Below are 19,593 nucleotides of genomic sequence, written 5' to 3' on the forward strand. Positions count from 1 at the left end.
TTGTGGAGGGAGGGAAGAGCTCTGAGTGTGCAGAAGGGTGTGTCATGTCTCGGTACTCAAGTTTCCTCTTTGGTTTCTAAGCAATTAAAAAATTAGGACAGTGCTTTGGCCCTCTACATACTGCAGATTAGGATGGGATTGGTTAGGTTGACACACAGATAGCTTAGGGGAGTGGAGGTTCTCTGAAGCTATTGTTGAAGGAGTCATGCCTCTGAAACATATTTGGAGCTAAACAGTCCCAGCAGCTGTGGAGAAGAAATTTGGTTTCCTCCTCAGCAGATGTCTGTATACAATATTTGTGAGAACTGAACTCCTTATCACAACAGGGGATGAATCTTCTCTTCCCTCTGAAGTCTCCAAAAGCAAGCTCTAGAGCTTTCACCTTGAAAACAACCTACTTTCCTAAAAGGCACAACAGAATTCTGATGTTTTCCTTTAAATATTCATGGTGATTAAAATTGGATTTTAATAGTTGCATGAATTCTTTTTAGGAATGTGGTTGTGGTGTTCTCTAATTAAAATCAGTGTGTAAGCAAAAGTGAAGAACATCCTTAAATTACAGAGTGATTATTCCATGGAAATGAACCCCTTTCTTTTCAATTTTCTTTTTTTTTTACATTTCATAAGTAAGGTGACTTCATTCTTCCAAAAGGTAGGGTTGGGTTTTTTTCATATATGCAGATCTAGTTCTGATTTCCTCACCTTTTTATGCGTCATCCCTGGAAAGACAAACTCTTATCTACACAATTAAAGGATTTTATGATGCCAGTCGGTGTCACTACCTCTATTACACAGTAAGTAAGAGAAAAGTTAGGTACATGCAGGTATAATGACCATCCACTATCATCCAAGAGGCTGATGGAAAAGCTGCAGAAAGAACCTGCCATTCTGAGACCCAGGTCCATGCCCTGTCCGTGAGCCCCCACTAACTGTAAGGAATAACTGAGCATTCACACAGCCTTAGCAGAACTGCACAGCTCTTCATTCCTTCGCTCAGCCATTGCCTCCCCTACAAAATCAAAACAAAACCTAAATAGCAGACTAGAAAGGAACCAGCTATAATGAGGAAAACATGGGAGATTGGGGTGCAGAGTGGGGCATCTGAATGCTTGGTTTTCTAACAGACTCTGGTTCCATTAATTCTGTGAATTTCAAAATCAGAACCAAAGAAATCTTTTGGGAGGTGTTTCCTTTCTCCACTTCCAGCAGCTACTGAACCCGTGCCAAATACCAGAGGAGAGAATAAAACAAAAAAGGGAAAGGACATCATCACTAGCTTTTAAGGAAGCATCTCATATGCAATCCAATAGCCCCAAACCATTTCATGTGTTACTGTCACACACTTGAATACCAATATGTCACAACTCTATATTGTTGTATTGGCAGCTGAAGCGTAAAACACCGCAGAGAGCTTTCTCTATGTTGTATGTGCTAGTCTGTCAGGGCAGAGTGGCAGGCATTCCTAGGCACCTTGCACAATTCATTGTTGTGTTTACTATTGCCAGGTATCTGCCCGGTGGAGCAGAAGATTATGTCACGTCACCTGTGACTGCAAAGGCTTTTGCTTTAAGGTTCCATGACCTATAATTGTTGTTAATGCAGGAGAAAAAGGAGAAGGAGAGAGAAAGGAACAAAATGAGAAAAGAATGGAGTTTTGGTTCTTGGGATATTTATATATATATATATATTTGATTATAATAGAATACATATATCATTTTACCTTTATGCACTTATGCATGTGTATTTTTCTATTTGTCTATATAATTATTTAGCTGACCTATTTAATGGAGAAAAAGAATTCCAGAGTTGGGAGGGAAATATTGTATATAAATATATAGGTATATATAGGTATAATGGAACATAATTTCAGACCAGATCTACAAACTCAAGGTTTTCTCTTAAATAATTTTTCATGTTTAAATCTTACCTCTGCTCCATCTGTGGGTCACAGTGGCATGAGCACTGTAATAGAACAGCAGCAGCAGCAAAGTCTTCCAAAGCATCTTTCTCTTTAAAATACGTATGTCTAGCTGTATAGCTGATTTTTAATTTCCTACCTCCTTTCTTTTCAGGAATAAATAAATGGCTTTTCCTTTCCCCCTCCCCCTTTGAAGGAGAACCTGTCTGTTCTTCTGAGTACAGCTGAAGTCAGTGTGCAGCTCCTCTCTCAAACCAAGTCTCCTCGGGATCAGGAAACTTACTTTCACAGACAGACTTTGTTTTTATCCACATCTGGAATGACTCATGGGGCATGTGAGTTTGCTGGCAACTGTGTGAATAAATATCATTACATTTTTGTAGCTGAGTTTCATTTCTTATATGGGCCAGTTGGAATTTATTTTTGTCCAATAAACAGCCACAAGTAACTTCATTAAAGGATCCTAGCTGTGTAGCTACTGCTCTGCAATGCAGGGGGCTATATGCTAACCTGTGTCTAAGGCGAAACCCTCCTCTGGAATGATGTACAGCTGCCCTTGGATGCTTAAGCCAGGGAGAGGGGCATGTGATCTGCAAGAACATTTTGCTACTGTGATTCATATAATCATTCCTTTATTAAGAACATATAATGCTGCGCTTAGACTTCAGTTCTGCAAGGCAAGTCCTGGCCTTTTCCTCCGTTTGGCCAGTGCAGAGAACAGGAGGATCCAAATCCTTAACTGGCTCTTCTCAACGGTACTATGGGGAATGCGAAGAAATCCTAAGGACAATCTACAGTAACCAGGATGAATGCGGAGAGGTAATGCTGAACAAAAAGGCTGCTGATAGACTTCTCCTTGCTGACACTTGCCCCAGGGAAGACAACACTGGAAGCCTTTATCCCAGAGCGACCTGGCATGGAGGAATCTGCAGGTATGTACTGTCCCTGGCACAGTTTCAACAGCCGCAGCAGGGTGTGCTTTGTGGGAATACAGCGCTGGATTAGCAGCAGGTTGCTGTATGTTGGAACAGACCGATGAAATATAGGAACACAAGAAGTATTTAGCAGAATCAAGCAATAGGAGATACTCCATTTGGCTCCTAGAAGTGAATCTAGTCTTTTATTTTCTATCTGAGTGTAAGCCAGGAACAAATCCACAGACATCTATGAATTTACACTGGTGTAAAACTGGCACTTAAGAAAGGACACTCCAGCTCAGAAGGTATAAATAGAAGAATTAAGGGAAAAGACCAAGAGCTGGCATGACAGAGGGCACTATGGCTCAGGATTAATAAGCACTGGCAGGAAGGCATGGAGAAAACCTGTTCAACTCCTGTATGCCTCATGCCAATGTCTGGCCTCAACCTCAGTCCCCTCATTCTTCTCTGTCCCAGCTTCAAGTAACACCAGCTGTAAAGGGAAGGAGGAGGGTCAAATAAGGTTGTCTTGCTTAAGGCGACTCCACTTCTTTTCCTACATGTACAGATTTTCCAGTGCTCAGACTGCCACAGGTTACTCCCACATGAACAGCACATGAATGTAAGACAGTATTTTACATGCCAAGGAGATGACAAAATGTGTAACTCAAGCAAAGGGTGGCTAACTAACTCTCTTGCTGTATACTCTTCTTGTTACCATACATATTAGGGATGGATCTGAATGCAAGGTTAAAGCTAGACGTGGGCTCACTCAAATGTATTTGTGAAGAAATTATAGAGCTGGAGCAAACTAGTTTTGTGTTCCCTAGAGAAGGGGAGAGAGAAAGAGAGATGCTGCAAGAGGATGATTATTCCTACTTAGCTCAGTCACTTATGACAGGATGAGTTGTTTTCTGGAGAAGGTGGATCCAGTCATCAGCATGGCCAATTCTGAGATGATGTGCATCAAGATGATTTGCATCAAGAAGGTGCAAGTTGCACCGTAGTACGGGGATAATGATCTGTCAACCACTGAGGAAAAACCGTTGTTTTATAACTAATACTGGAAAGACTTCAACCAGTAGGGAGAACTTGAGGAAGTACACTTTGATTTAGTAAACCACCTTAGTGAAAGCCCTTTAACAAGCAACCACAGTGGGTATAGAAGGCTTCATTAAGTTAATTGCATCAGCCTAGCTACCCAGCTTGATCACTTTAATGTCAGCAGGGTCTGTGAATGAGATGTTTCAAAGTCAGGTAGACAAGGGAGAAGCAGCACTTAGGAAGCAAGTCGCAGGCTTGAGAAATGAAAGAAAATTATGAGCAACCTGAAGATCTTGTGGGGTAACGAAGGAACACATTTTCATTGTTATTTGGGGAGAGGGCATGGAAACTCTTCTGAGGTGCTGTATCATTTAATTGTTTACATCTAAGGAAACAGCAGCTGATAAAAGAGGATGAAGGAGGCCAGAAGGGCTCTGCCCTCTCTGAACCAGAAATAGAACAACTTTGCAGAAAGAGCCCTGCAAAATGGCTCTGTCTCCTGGCTGCCAGCAACAGACACTTCCTTTGCTTGTTCTTTGTCACTGCTTAATATATCCATCCTAGAAAGGGAGGAGAATACCAGGAATTTCCTTCCTTAATCTGCGCCTCTGCCACCAGCCTCCGGAGCAAGCATCCTAGCAGCAACAGAGGAAGAGTTGCTGAGAGAGACAGAAGAGATGTGTGATAAGACTGGCATACAGGTCAAAGGGATATAAGAGTATGAAATGATCGCTGTTCTCTCCATTTTCAGACCCTGGAGATGTTGCTCTGAAGCTACATTATATGTGATATATTTTATTATTTTTATTTATTTCTCCTTAATCTGAGTCTGACTACAGAATTCTCTTTAGCAGCCTTTTCCTTATCTAAGCTCAAATACAAATGCTCCCCATCTGTGGTTCAAAGCCTCACTCCTCAGTGCAGTCTTCAGTCATCCCGTCTTTGACTGCCTCCTTGTGTGTACCACAACTGTAGGGCAAATTTGACTTTAAGACTTTGAATGATGTACTCATATATATTTTCTTACAGGAAATGCAGCTGCAAATATAACAGATCCATGTAAAATAAATAATGCTTTCCCTGTAGCATCTCCTTAAGAAGTGTAAATGCCCCTTTCCCCCTCTTAAAACTGTAGGTGGTTTTTTTTCTCCCATATGGATTTATATACAGGCAGAGTCATACCCTCCATATTAAAAAGCCTTCCAGATGAAGCCAAGAAATAAATCTCTTAGGCATGCTCAGGGCACTTCAATTATATAGTTTCTATTCATCTCATGACTATATTTTATTAGATAGTTGCTCAATTTCAGCTCAAGACAAATTCTGCCTGTGCTGGAGGTTTGAATCTCTGCAACTATAATGATAGCTGAAGCAGGGTAGAAATCGTCTGTATTTATAAATAATAAACACTCCTAGATTGCTTTGGAAGTATCAAGCAGAGGAGCTTTACAGTGAAGAATTCATCCTGAATATATGTCCGGTAGGAGAGGGTGCCATGCTGTTGAAGCCAGGACGCTGAGAGCTGGTCTGCCGGCTGGTCAATATTCAGGTCTTAAGCCGGTGTAGTGCTAGACAGTGTCACAGTTATGTTAAGGTGACTATTTATGTTTTTCCAGTTGTCATAAATTTGGAGATGCAAGTCCTCCAGTGCTCCTAGATCTGTGAGACCCTTCAGGCACAGAAAGACTCTGGCAGTCTGTTTGAGGTGAAAAGGGACATTTATGCAACTATCAGCAGTATGACTAGATACCAAGGGAGCAGCTTTTCCATTCGATTCCTCCATCCTGATGCTGTCAGTGAGCGTCTGTACATGCTGTTACTCCCACACAGTCTTTTTAAGAAACTTGGAAATAGGGAAGGGAGAAAAGAAGTGGGTGAAGAATGGAACAGAGAAGCTGCCAGCTGCATTTTTGCAGCCCATGCAGAGTGGGAGCAGAGCTGGTTGTGGTACTCCAAAGCAGTCCTTCCTTCCCATCTCAGGTGCTGTCATGGTAAAAGGATTTCAGCAGGCTGGGAGTGTAGAAACTCTGTATTTCACAGGGGATGCTCTGGAGTGACCAGTGCTTCAGGTGAGGTGCCCTTATGTGTCTTCTTTAGTAGCTCATTGTGTGAAATAATTTATAATCTAAAAAGATAATAGAAGGAGAAACAAGGCAACAAGTGATCCAAGATGAGCAGCCTGTGGGTCTTTCAAAAAAAATAATCTCTTTTTCACTGGACAGTACCAGCTCATGGTGTTGGTTCAGCTTTGTCCTTGATGGGCTCCTGCAAACCCAAGGCAGCGTTGCAGTCTGCCCTGACACCTCAGTTGCAGTTAAGAGTCCCTTGCAAATCTTCTGTGAAACACGTATTTTTTAGATTGGCCCTGTTTCAATTAGAAAACAGAGTGTGTGTGTGAAGGAAGTTCCTCTGAACCAGAAAGTCTGTCCTGCAGCCAGAGCCCTGCCCTGCACCGTAGGCAGTGCAGCATCTTCCTGCTAGTGTGCCAGCACAGTGGAACAGCATTCATGCATGACACAGGCATTGGTCTCCTTCCCACCATTGAGACAGATAAGTGGAGACATACGCACGAAGTGACTCACTCACTGAATGACTTGGTGGTAGAGCTGTGGATAGAAACCAAGAGCTGTTCCATTCCTCTGCCCAAAATATAAGGCGCTGGTCTGGCACTTCAGCAGCTCACGCAGCACCAGTGCCATATACCAATAGCTTCCACAAGAAGCCAAGAAATACCCTCATAGCTAGGAGCACAAAGAGAGGAAAAAAAAATAGCTGTAGACAAGCTGCCAGGAGAAGAAACATTGTTTTTTTCAACTCAACTATTGGCATTTGAACCTCATTATCCATAATGACTCTTGCTGGCCCCTCAGCTGAAGTTGCAGCTTCCCGCAGCAACAGTTTGGACAGCAGAATCTCACTGAGCCTGAAAGTGACAGCAGCCAGGATGAACCTTACATAGCCATACAGTGCAATGGAGTTGTAAGTTGGAAGGGACTCTGAGGCAATCTTTTAGCTGTCCTTCTGCCCCAGAGTCTCTTTGCTTCCTTGATCTAGCTGCCTGACCTCACATTCACAAGAGCACTTAGATGCTGAGCTGATACTTTACAGATCCACATTTAAATAACCAACATTTAAATCCAGCTCTGCAGATATCTGAATTCCTTGTGTGCCTAAGTTTCCCCTATGAGTCTCCTTAAAATGCTTGTATCACTGTATCTACCTTGAAAACACTGAGCCACTTACAACCTATTTCATATTTCACACAAAATAATGAGACTTGCGTTAATATTTACAAAAATATATGACTGCACAATGCCCCATCTCAAGTCCCGTGTTGCACATTTCAGTTTTTTTCCACATAATCAGGAAGCAGATGGAATATATATTTTACTCGTTGACTCCAATTGTTTGAGAAGTTGCCTGCATTCTAAAGTGTCCTGGCTCAGATCCTTTCTCTGCCTGAGGAGATGTGAATACCTACCGTAAGAGATGACTCTAAGACCTGAATTACAGGATTTTCTTGGATGGGACTTTTCAACTCATTTGCTGGATCTGTTACTATCTGTGGGTGGTAATTAAATATTTGTTGTGGCAGAGAGAAGGAACGTGAGGATGACCCTTTCACTGTGATCACAGCACTCACACATATGATGCATGTCTTACTACCTACCCATCCTTTTTATATGGAAGTAGGATACATACCATTGATACTTCATTATTCAAAGGCTCATATAAAAGATGAAAGTTCAAGTTGCCTCAGGAATAAGAGGTATTTGAATCCAGGTTCTTGGATCCTGGTCAAGTACACCAACTAATTAACTAAGAAGAGATCCTTCTCATCTTTTAGATAAAGTCAGGGGAGGATTCATGTTTGCAATGAAAACCTGAGCAGAGACAAATAACTCTCACTAGCTTCAAGTTCCAAAAAGACACAAAATTTATTATGCCCCTTTCTCCTTGGTATTTCCTCTTGACTAGTTTAGATAATCTCTGCGTTTCAGCCTGGACTATGTGAGTCATCATCAGACATCAGGCTTTTTCCCCAGGCACTGTACAGATAGCCTAAATACTGAAACTGGGGCTGGGAATGAAGCTTAGAGTGAAGTTAAGCATGCTCACAGTTAAACCCATCAATGCTGAGCCAGGGTGTCTCCTAAATCAAGAATTCACAAAACTGATGTGCTAGTAAGGCTGCTTTGATCAAGTGTGTGCTGCACTACATAAAATATTAAGGTTGTCACATTTTTTCCCCAAGATTTTCAAGACAATATGGAAAGACTTTTTGTTCTGATCCTCAAACATCAGTCAAGGTGGTGCTACTCACACTAAGGAAGGAGCATGGAGATACAGAAGTCAGCAGAAGCTAGCACAGAAAGTCACTTATGGGAGTCTGACTTCTTTTTCTTGTAAAATATAAACTTACAAAATACTGACTTAATTTTCCTTGTGTCTGCTAGGGGAGTTGCTGATGTAAATGATTAGAGCTACACCTACCATAGGGAAGAACTGTGCTGATTTATACCTGCCTATTAGCATGTAGTCTGTGCTGGGTAATGCAGCATAACTCTTTTAAACTTTTCAAAGATTCCGTCAGTTCTGCCTCTTTGCAACCTGTTGGCTGCCAATGTAAGCTCCAGTGGCACAAAGCCAATGCAAACACCAAGGCCATGACTTGCAGTTAAGCAACAGAAAACGGTGTTAGAAGTGCTACTGTAAGATGAGGTCTGAAACGAAGTAGACAAGAATGTTTTGTCATAAATCACTGCTAATATCATAAAGGAAGGTCAGCTATGCAGGGAATTTCCTGCTTTTCAAGCCTAGAAAGTCAATAATGACAGCAGTGAACATTCACAGGGGGAGTTTTATGATTAAATCCTCAGAACAGTAGGAAAAAAGTCTCTTCAGTAAATATAGCCACGAAATGTTAAATCCAAAGCAATACCAGAATTTGACAGCACAAAACTAAGAATAACCGATGCCATCTCCGGAGCTCAAAGAAACACCAAATTATAAACATAAGCTCATTACCACAAGTTATTACCAAGCACAGCCAGACCAGAGCCTTCTACAGATTTTATGGCTTACTTTAGACTGTAGATTCATCAGTTTGTTGAAATTGTGGATGGAAATTGTCCTGGGGTAAAGAGAGAGGCAAAGGCTCTGCCTAATAATTATGAAATTGAGAGATTAGAGACACAGTAAAGATGGATTATGTGGTGATAGTATTAGAGGCTGGGTGTAATGCAGTGGCATTACATAAAGAGTCAAATGGGAATGGGATGAGGCTTGATCATACAAAGAGGATGACAGAAGAGTGGTGGGATTAAAAATGAGTGCCAGATGCAGATGAGGTTATGGCATCAGCATAAAGGCACAGGGAATGAACAGAGATGGACTCTTTTTTTAAAAGGCCTGATGTAAAACTTGAACCAATGGGAAGCACAACATGAAAGTTAGATCCCAGTTGTTCCTGCTCTGAATACTTCTTCCACCTACTGCTTCTTCCAGTTAACACACTGACTTTCCCACTCGTTTACTCCAGTGTAGCACTGATGGGGTTTTTCAAGGGAGTGTGGATAATTTAAAACAGGAGTGAGATGAGAGGACAACTCAACCTATTCCCCCCAGACAGAAGCTGAAGAGTGGTCCAGCTCTTCCTTTCTCCTTGAGCAGCCATGTAAGGAAAGCAATGAGAGATGCAACAGGTGACCTGCAAAGCATAGTCTGAGCCTTAAGATATCCTAGTCTGCAGACTGATCATTCCTCTCTGCAAAATGAGTATTCTCCACCCCATCAAGCTTGTTTACACTGAAAAATAACAAAACAATTGCATTTCTTCTTCAAAATGAAATCCTGCTAGTTTCTAGTTGCCTAAATAAGCCCCTTACACCAGCTTGCAAGTAGCGATGATACAGGGAGCCAAGACATCCTCAAAAACTGGGAGGCTTAATGTGTGCCTGACCCTTCAGATCCACTGAGAATGTACAGGTCTTCACAGATGTAAGACTTACTTTTCCATGCTACCAGCATGCTTGGCTGTCAGACCTCCAAAGAAGCAATTCATAATTTTCTGAAGCAGCAAAGTTTTCCAATATGAGAACAACTTTGTGGCAAAGGTCTTTAAGAGGAATCCAGGGACCATTCCATTCTTTTCTCTGTGTGGTGCAGGCTTCAGGCAACAGGCAAACTTTGAGTAAAACATTGACTTTTCTCTGCCTTGACTCCCTGTGTGCAGAAAAGGGAAAACAATACTGCCCTTGCCCCTCATCTGTTTATCTCTTTTGACTTTAAAACCTCTTGGCCAGAGGCTGTATGTTCCATACTAAGCACACATGAGCATTCACCTCTGTTGAGGCCCTGGGATGCTTTAGGTGTCCAATCAATCCACCAACACCGTGCCTTTGCTTATAGTGAGCCAGGAAGATGAAGGAAGAGAGAAAGCAATTATCACTTTATTTTCGTCAAAGAGGTCACATTCTGATTCAATCCCAAATGACCTAACCAACAGAGATATTTAGCACACAGCTTTGTTTAGCAGTCTTAGGAGACAAAAAAATGACCAAGTGAAAAATCCCACCTTGTTTCGGTGGTGGTGGGGTGTGAGGACACACAAGAGCAGAAGCGGATACCAGCTTCTTACTTCTCCAGGCCTTTCCTTGGTTCCCTGTTGTGAAACAGCAGCTTGATCATAAGAACCGAGACACACAGTTTTGCTGACAGCACAGAAAATAACACACAGGTTGGAGAGGAAAAGGAGGTCAGAGCCAATTAAATCTCCTAGGCTGCACAGACTGAAGTAGCAATCAATACCCTGAACACATGAAGTGTTGGATGATTGTTCATTTGTGAACCAGGATTTTTCTTGGTAAGTAGCTCTAAAGTGAACAGCACCTTAAAGCCCTAGACTTAGGTCCTCAAACTATGGCCTGCGGGCTGGGTACGGCCTCCCAGGGTCCTCAATCTGGCCCCCGGTATTTGCAGAACCCCCCTGCCCCCCCCCGCCCCCGCCGGGGGTTTAGGGGGAGGAACCAAGCAGCCGCAGATGACTGCCTGCCACTGCATCCGCGCGCCGGCCCCCTGGTTAAAAAGTTTGAGGACCCCTGCAATAGACTGTATCTAACACTTCAGGAGGAGAGACAACTCACTGATTTAACTACTCATGCTTATAGCTAATATCTGTCAGGGATGGTAGATTTGTTCAAGGATAAAGGAGCAAAGGTGAGTGTAAACCACAGGTAATGCCCTGGGTTCAAAAGAGCTCTCGCAGCTGCTTTAAACCATTGCAGCTTTCAAGAGGCTTTCTTCCCAGCTATGATCCCTCTCTCCTTGCTCAGGCTCACAGGGCATCCTCTTGCTTTGTGTGTATATACGTGGCAGGGCAGAGGTTGATGCAAACTTCCCAGCCATCCTGCCGGGCTCGAGGACCCGCCTGTTGCTGGGGTATGTCCTCATCCCCAGCTGGCTGCAGCTGCCCAGTGCCTCAGTGCTTGACAACCTAAAATGCTACAGTCTGGTGATGAAACTGGCCCAGGGCCTTTATAAAACTGTTTTCAGTGCTGCCAGTTTCCTAAGGAAAAAAAAACAAACCCAAAAAAATCAACCAAACAAAAAAACCCCACCAAAAAACCAAACAAACAGACTGTGTGAGTGAATAATAACGCACAACAGAGTTCCTTCTCCTCCGGAAAAATAATGGATGCATACAGCAGGCTATTCCCTTGCTGGAGAGGTCCACAACCTCTGAAGTTAATGTATATTCCAGCTAATGGGAATTGTAATCATTGGCACCAGGCCCACATTTAGCTCAGTACCAGCCCTAGCACAAGGGAGGCATTCAGAAGCAGCTCACATCCAAGGGCAGGAGAAATGAGCTGCCAATTGTGTCAGACATGTTGCCTCAGGGGAAAATCTAGCTTGTGGTGGTGCTGCCGCCTGCTACATTTCCCTGATCCCTTTCAGGACAGGCTGCCTCTCTTGTGCCTAGCACCCACAAGCCACCAAAAATTAATAGCACACTGTTCCTATTATCTGCCAAGATTTCTTGATTATGTACGGCACAGTGCACGGGTGACAACACAACCAAATTACCCTTCTCATTGCTAAGAGGGGTGTGGGCTGGTTTCTCTCTGAAATGCTCCCACTTTATTCCTTCCTCAGCTTGCCACAAAAGCTTGAAAGCAAATGTAATGGAAAAGCCAGCAAATTTCACCTCCTTTTTTTCTCCTTGAAGAACTATACATATAAGTGTATATGCATGTGTGTGTGTATGCATATGAAAGGAGGGAGTGCTGCTTAAAGCAGCTCCCTCAGCAAGAGAGAAAGCTGTCTCTTGTACTTGCAAAGCACAGTAGTAGGGAATTGCTTGCACTGCAACAACCTTACCTCTCTGACAAGTATGCACTTGTCATTCGTTGGAAGCTGTACCAGCTGCACCTTGCATCCTGGGCTGTGCTATCAGTGCCAAGAGACCAAGAGTCTAATTAGCTTGACTTGCAGCGAATCTCCAGTGAACTGATGGTACTGGCCACACTGGAGACCTAGCTCGTACCTGTAAGCTGAACAATTCACTATTGCTAAGTTGCTTCGGTGGGGCTTCAGCCATTACTGTTGTCTCCAACTGTTTCTGCCATACACAATAGTAAAAACTGTAACGGAGGCCAGACTGACCCCATTTCTTGTGTGTCACCTAAGATAAAAAAGGCAAAGTGTTTACCGATAATGATGGCTATGCTGCAAAAGAGAGGGAGAAAGAACTGTCTCCCTTTTCTAAACAGCAAAATCAATGAGATTCGGGTAATTCAGAGGTGGTAGGGAACCGCATGATAAGTGTATTTCTTCTTGGAAAACATCAGTTAAATAAAACTTAAATTTTCCAAGGTAGGGGAAAATGTGTGTACCAATTCTGGGAGGAAATGTTTCTAAATCCCAGAGGGAACTATTGGTCAAACCTGAAAGAGCACCTGGTACTCAATGGATGAATGAAATCTTACAGTTCAATGCTATAAGGTATGGAAAACTTGGATTTAAGCTCCTGTAACTTCCTTATGTGAGACAAGAACCTTATCTGTCTATTGCCTACATGAGGAGAGAGTCCTTCAGGCTCCTTCATTGTAAGCACTCTATTTCCTTCAAGCAAACCAATATTAACTGAGGCAGGGATCCCAACTTGGCCTCTCCATATGCCGTGAGCATGTTATAACCCTAGTTAATGCCGTCCTCACTCTTCTTCTTAACAACTAATTACTTACACAAAGTAAAAACACTCCAACAAAAGGATTGAAGTCAAACCTCTCTCTCTCTCTCTCTCTTTTCCTCTCTGAAAGGTGTTGGGTTTGTTTTAACATAGACAGAACATTTTTGACAATGGAAAAAATTTTGCAGGACAGGAAACCTGGTTTCCACTCAATATAAATTGTGCCCCTGTAACAGGCAGTATGATAAGCAGAACTAGGCTTCATAAACCTCATGAGGTGAGGTTTGGGTACTAAAATCCAAACCAAGAATGGCTTGGAGTTAGTACTTCTTTTAGTTGACCTCACAAAGCTCAAAAGAATTATGCAAGCAGTTGAAGAAATGGTTCCAGTTTGACTTCTCTTGGAGCCAAATCATTATGTCAGGCTCCACAGAAAGCAATGGTAGGTTTTCATCTACCGATACAGGTTTCATGAAAATGGTCTTCAAAGAAACATGCAAATGCCTAATGCAAAACAAGATGCCTGTCTGTCTGTCTTTCATATGTTTGTATTCACACAGCTGTGACACCCTGTGTCTAAACCAGGCTTCAGATATTAGATATCACCAAGCAGAATTTAGGTCTCTAGTAATATGGATCTGCTGGGAAGAGCTCAGCATCAAGAGGGTGCATTAGTGTCACCATCCAGAGTGCAGGAAAGACAGATGTATCTGACCTACAGGCTGCAGAGGTTAGGTGCCATCAAGAGTCAGAGAAAAGTACGATGGGAGCTGGGCAAAACTACATGAGACCCATCCCACTGTTTGTACTATGTTTCCACCTGTAGGAGCCCACAGGAAGACAACTATGCAGCACTACTGGCATGGTGAGGTTAACTGATGCAGCAGAGGCTGGAAAGCTCTTACAGTGCTCTCAGGCGTAAGTAAGGTGGTCAGGAGAGCATGTGGAGGTGTAATGGGAGATAAGAAATAACTCCACTGGTGCAGTGCTGCAGGGCAGACACTAAAGGGGAGAAGAGAGCACAGAGGAAGAAATGTGGAAGAGGTAACATCCTGACAAATGCATGTGCAGTTGTAGAATGGAAGCAAAGGTTTGAACCAAACTCCAAAGCATGGCTGGAAATGAGAAAAAATTACATAAAATCCACCTTAGCACAATATTCTGTGGATTTAGTCACAACATGAGTCAAGAGCCTTATAGCCTTAGGATACTGGGCATTCCCAGCCTGATGTTTCCACTGATTACTACAGGAGCTGATTTACCAGGGGCCTTATTGGGCCATGAGCACCCCCATCCCTCCTAGACACCAGGGCAAGTCTCTGCTCCATGTTGGGGGATGAGGACAGTCTCCCCTGCTCTGGCCAGCGTGGCTTCATTCACTCCTGTAGCCTCACTACAACTCTGGTCCCCTAACTGGTCTGTCTTCCTGGCCATTCCACTGGCACGCTGGTGCAGCTGGGAACTGCTTGACCTCACTGGTCTGGAGCTGGTTCCCTTCCAGGACAGATTTCATGCCTTGTGCTAACAAAGGTGTGCAGGGCTGGCTGGATATGGAAAGCATGCATGGCAAATTTTATCTGAAAACAGGTAGGCACAACTACGGTGATAACAAGTGTTGTGAACAGTGTGTGCTACCAGGTTGTTTAGGAACCAAACAGCACTTGAAAAAAGAGTAGGACAAAATGTCCAGACAGTTCTTTTGAGACCACTTCTATGCCCCAGTAATCTCTGAATGTAGAGTCTATATCATTATTAAAGTCATTATTAGGTAACCTTCTTTTGTGACCTGTATAACTACTTGTTCATTAAACTAAAACAACAGGACCAGATGAGTAGAGTGTTCCAAAATTACGTACATTTCCTCTCTAAAAGGTCCCTCTTTCTCCTCACATAATGCTGGCCATTGCTAGCATAGCAGAAGGGAAAGCAAAAATGACCATGTATCTTTAAGGGCTGGATCTAATAGTTATGGAAAGAATAAGAGAAGAAGACAGATTATGTTGAAGCAGATGCTAGTAAGTATCAAAGTGAGATTAAATGTAAATGTTAGCAAACTGGGGACGTAGAAAAAAAAAAGGAATTTAACATAATCCTTTTTGAAATTATAAAAGAAAGATAGCTGATCCCTTCTCCCTCTCTCTTTTTCAGTCACTATCTTCCTCTTTTATTTTTATTTTGACAGTAAGCCTAACGGAAAACACCAACAGCTGAGCTAAGTTTCTGAAACATTGAACAGCAAAGGGAAAAGATGAAGGCAGCTTTACAGATTTTGCAGGTTACTGCCTCTGTGACAATAACCTCTTTTATTCCCTCCACCCCCTCCCTCTGGGGATGTGCATGTCCTGCTGTCTTTAGTTGGAAAGCAGAAAGTAACTTAGCAGATAAATGGGTTCAAGCATGTGTCCCAGGGAGATAATAGCTCTGATGTTATTCTAATTTTCTCCTAGTAAACTAGGGCTTGGTCCTGAAACACCCTTTAAGACGAGGGGACCGTACGTATTTCAGGACTCCCATTTCAATCACAGAATAATACTTGCAAGAGAACTGTTAGGTCTTTATGGATAGCTGAATGGGAAGGAACTTTGGTGCTTGACTGGCAGCAAAGAGATAGGACATTCAGATGCTGAAGTAGAGACTGCTCCCCCCGAAGTGTTGACCCATTAGCAGCCGCAAAGCGGGGAGGATTCACATTCTCTCCAGCCACTATGGTTGCTCCGCCTGTTGTTCTTACCTCTCTCTACCTCGTTGTCCCATAGTCTCCCCTTCAGTGACCCTGTGTCTTGCTTCCTCCTGGTGTCAGCCCCTGGGGCAGGGGGAACAGCAGGAGCAGAGGAGAGTTGGGAGCCAAGCACTGTATGCTAAGTTTGTGGCTTTGAGCAGTTTACCTGTGGTTGTTTACTCTGCCTCTCTCTTTGTCCAAATGCTCTCATTAGTTTACTCCTAATTATAATATCCACAAGTGCCTAGTGTCTGTGGCTCCCTCTGGCTTGCTAAATAGTCTGCTGAGGCATTACTGAATTCCAGGAGAGACAGAAGGTGTGCCAATGCCTTCCCAATGCTTCCTTTCTCTCTTTCTCGTGCACACACATCACCACAGAAAAAGCAGCTGACACCATTGGCAAGAAAAGGTAACCAAAATGTCCAAGACCCCACCCAAGGCTATTGAAGCTACTAGGAAGACGCCCAGCAGGCTCTTTGTCAGACTCACAGTGAGCACATAGTTTTAAAATTAGGTTTCTTGTGACAAGGAAAGGAAAAATGTTTTTTATTTAGCTTGTGGCTCTGTCTTAGCCTAGATCTTCTCTGCATGGTTAACACAGAGGAGCAGCCTCTGTCCTGGATTAGCGGATTTCTGCACCTGGTGGTCATACCCTGAGATCTGCTTGGACTTGGGCTGGCATCTCCTCTCCTTGCTCTGAGGAGAAAGACCTATATGAGTGCAAAAGGACATCTGCGGCCCCTCAAGCCTTTCCCAACAGTTCACTTTCCGCTCCTGTCCCCACAAAGAGCAGAACAGTTTTCTTGCAACCAGCTGGCAAAGCACCCTAGACCACCCCCGATAAGAGACATGGACTTAGGAACATGGGCGCTGCTCAGGGGTGCTGACATCTGTAGTAGGCTAATACAGAATTGCACGCCCAGGACCAGGAGTCACAACAAACAGACCAGCATTTGCTGTGTCCTGGTACACCATGGCCCATCTCAGTGGGTGCAGCTGGGGTATACAGTGGTGGAAGGAGAGTTGTAACCCTTCAGTGGCAGAAGCAGTCTGTATCGAAGACACAGAAGCTCTCTGAAGAAGCTAGCTGGTGCTCTGCAGCCACAGTAACACCTGGAAAGGGAATACAGGGCAAGCGTTCCTGCTATCACCACCATAGGTCAGATGGGAGATCACAAGAAGAAGTTCCACCATGGTTCAGAGGCCCCTTTTTTAAAATGAGGAAAGTTGTATTTAGGAAAGGAAAAAAGCACACTTTGTCTTCCCACACAGAAATTAAATTTTCAGGTTCTCAAACTTGTCATGAAAGCTATGAATCCTATTTAAATGAACCATTCGTTCTTAACAAGGGAGCATTACATAGACTTTTCTTGGGGTTTAGTTAGTTCGTGGTAAGAAAATGACACCATTAATATTTGGTGCCTGTGCTAGCTAGGAAGATATGCTGCCGTTTGATATGAATTGCATTTGGTTTAAATTGTCTTGAGAAAATTGTCACATTCTTTAGAGCCTTATGACCATTAGCTTGGACCTGAAGCTATTTTTGTGTTCAAAATGCCTTGTTGCACAATTTCAGGCAAAGAATTCCTGTTTTCTGGAAGAAAAAATTCAATGTGTGACTGATTGCAAGACTAAAATTCTGCCTACAGGGTAAAAGCCCTTCTAACAGTATCTGTAAATATGTGAGAGTTACATATAAGCAAGAAGAAAGAAAATACTTGCTGAGTACAGATCAGTGTTTGGAGAAGCACTGGAAAGTTAAGAAATAAGAAAGTAATGCACACTGTGAAAAATTCATAGAAGTAAATCTCAAATTGTTTGTTGTAAAGGAACTATTGTAACTCAAGAGAGCATGCACTGCATTGAGAATATATTTCCCAGATGCTTCACTGAGACAGCTCAGCTGGCTGCTACCAAAAAAGGGTGAAATGCTGGTGTTGCTACCTGACTGCCACCTTCAGTAGCTGCTTCCAAGATTTCAGGTCTGACCTTTGCCAGTAGAGACCCGAGTCTTGTAACTCTAGAGGAGGAGGAAACCTCACACAGGAACCCACAGCTTTTGCAACCTCTTCTCCTCCCTCTTAGGGCTTGTGCTGCCTGTATCCATGGAAAGACAGAGGTCATGGGATTGGACCTCGCCCACAGGTGGGCAGACCTCCCAGCTGTCCCTGAGGGTTGCCTGGTGGCCATGGGGCTGTAGCTCCTCCCGTCTCCACCACCAGTAGAGAGGGCTGAGGACCATGAAGCACAGCACAGTTGGGTCTGGTCAATAAAGTCTCTGCTATGCCAGAAAGAGATCTGCTTTCCAGTTACCCAAAAACTGAGAAAAAAAATCACGAACATTTTGTCCTTTTTTCCTGAAGTTTTCACAGCTTGGTGAAATTGAAGAGGTTGGACTTTGAATTTAAGCACAGATAGAGCTGAAGTTCATATTTCATTGGAATGCTGCATTTCTTACTTTCTGATAGTGCCAGACTTTATGACTTCTTTAAAGTTTGTTTCAGGTTTTTTTTACCAATACTTCTTCTAGCTTTTTCTTGAAATAGGCAGAACAAATTCTGTTTCTCCTACCTCAAAGTCTAAGTAAGCTTTAAGACATCAGGTTGAAGCCATGGGGAAAAAAGAGAGAAAAGAAGAAAAGCTATTTGAATTATTATTTTGGATGCTACCATAAACATGCTTTCTGAAAACATGAAATAAAGTTTCAAAAAAGTATTTCTAAAAAAATGCCATAATTAAAATGTGAAATGACTTAATCTGAAACACTTTCTCTGTCATGAAACATGACCTATATGCTGGACATTTGGACCACAAAATATCTGTTCTGCTAAATTTTCTGATTGGTATGATTTTTTTCATAAATGTGTAAAGGAGACAAGAAATTACCCTACACTTCTTGTGGTTGGGTGAAAACAGAAAAAGAAAAAGTGTGGATTTGGTTACAGATGAGGTTTTTTAAGACTTTCAAAGCTTTAATGTGTTCTGAAATAAAAGGAAATAATAAACTTCATCTAAAAATAGCTAAAAAGCAAGCCATTACAAAGAAAACTGAACTTTAAATAATACTCAAGTGTTTCCATTCTTAATTAACTAGTATTGCACTTCCAGCTGACTCATGGCACTTGCAGTTGGACCAAATGTACCCGTTGCTGCAACACTGCCTATTCTAGAATGCCCTCCATACTGCTGTGCGACCACGTATTGGGTGTTCTGGGTACAGCCTGCTGTATGAAATGCCACTGTGCAAGCACCGCCAACAGAGACACACGTTACTTCTGGATTCCCCACTGCTCCCTGAACCTCTCCACAGATGCTGAGAAATTGAGTGGCAGGAGAAGACATCTTTGCGTGGGGACCAGAATTAAAAATGTTACAATGGCCATCTTCATGCTTGGAATTTAACAATTCTATTAAAACATCAAAAGGGACTGTGAACGTCATAAAACCTGAACTATAGCAAAGCATCTGTCATAAATTTGGACCCCATCATGTCCATGTTTGCTCCATCAAGCAAAGGTGCTGTTGACTTACACCTTCGGGCAATTGTCCTGTTTCAGTAAAATTATGCAATTTGTGGTGAATTTGCTAAGTCTGTTCTAAATTGTTCCAAAATTCTTGGAATTCAATGTCGTCATTGTTACAGCTGCCCTGTACATCCTCCAGGTAACCAGAAGTTCTTGCCAAAATGAAGCAGCACTAAAGAGAACAGGAACATATCTACCAGAATATCTCTGGCCATATCTAATTTCATATGTGCCAAACAGGCGTCACCATGAAAAACCTTTCAACCTTTCTGAAAATG

General features: G+C 42.8%; 1 protein-coding gene across 2 annotated transcripts in view; it reads right to left on the minus strand.

The window, feature by feature from the left end:
• The window catches only part of FAM180A (family with sequence similarity 180 member A), an 85,306-nt gene that overhangs the window by 26,174 nt on the left and 39,539 nt on the right, over window positions 1–19,593 (minus strand). Inside the window, exon 1 of one of the 2 annotated variants that reach the window (XM_005440866.3) lies at window positions 1,928–2,364. The exons of the other annotated variant lie outside the window; for it this stretch is intronic. Within the exon in view, the coding sequence (XP_005440923.1) occupies window positions 1,928–2,003 (76 nt within the window). The 5' untranslated portion in view covers window positions 2,004–2,364. Of the gene's footprint in view, window positions 1–1,927; window positions 2,365–19,593 lie in introns of those variants that run through there. 2 annotated transcript variants of the gene reach the window in all.

Source organism: Falco cherrug, chromosome 5 (assembly GCF_023634085.1).
Source record: "Falco cherrug isolate bFalChe1 chromosome 5, bFalChe1.pri, whole genome shotgun sequence".
Taxonomy (NCBI): domain Eukaryota; kingdom Metazoa; phylum Chordata; class Aves; order Falconiformes; family Falconidae; genus Falco; species Falco cherrug.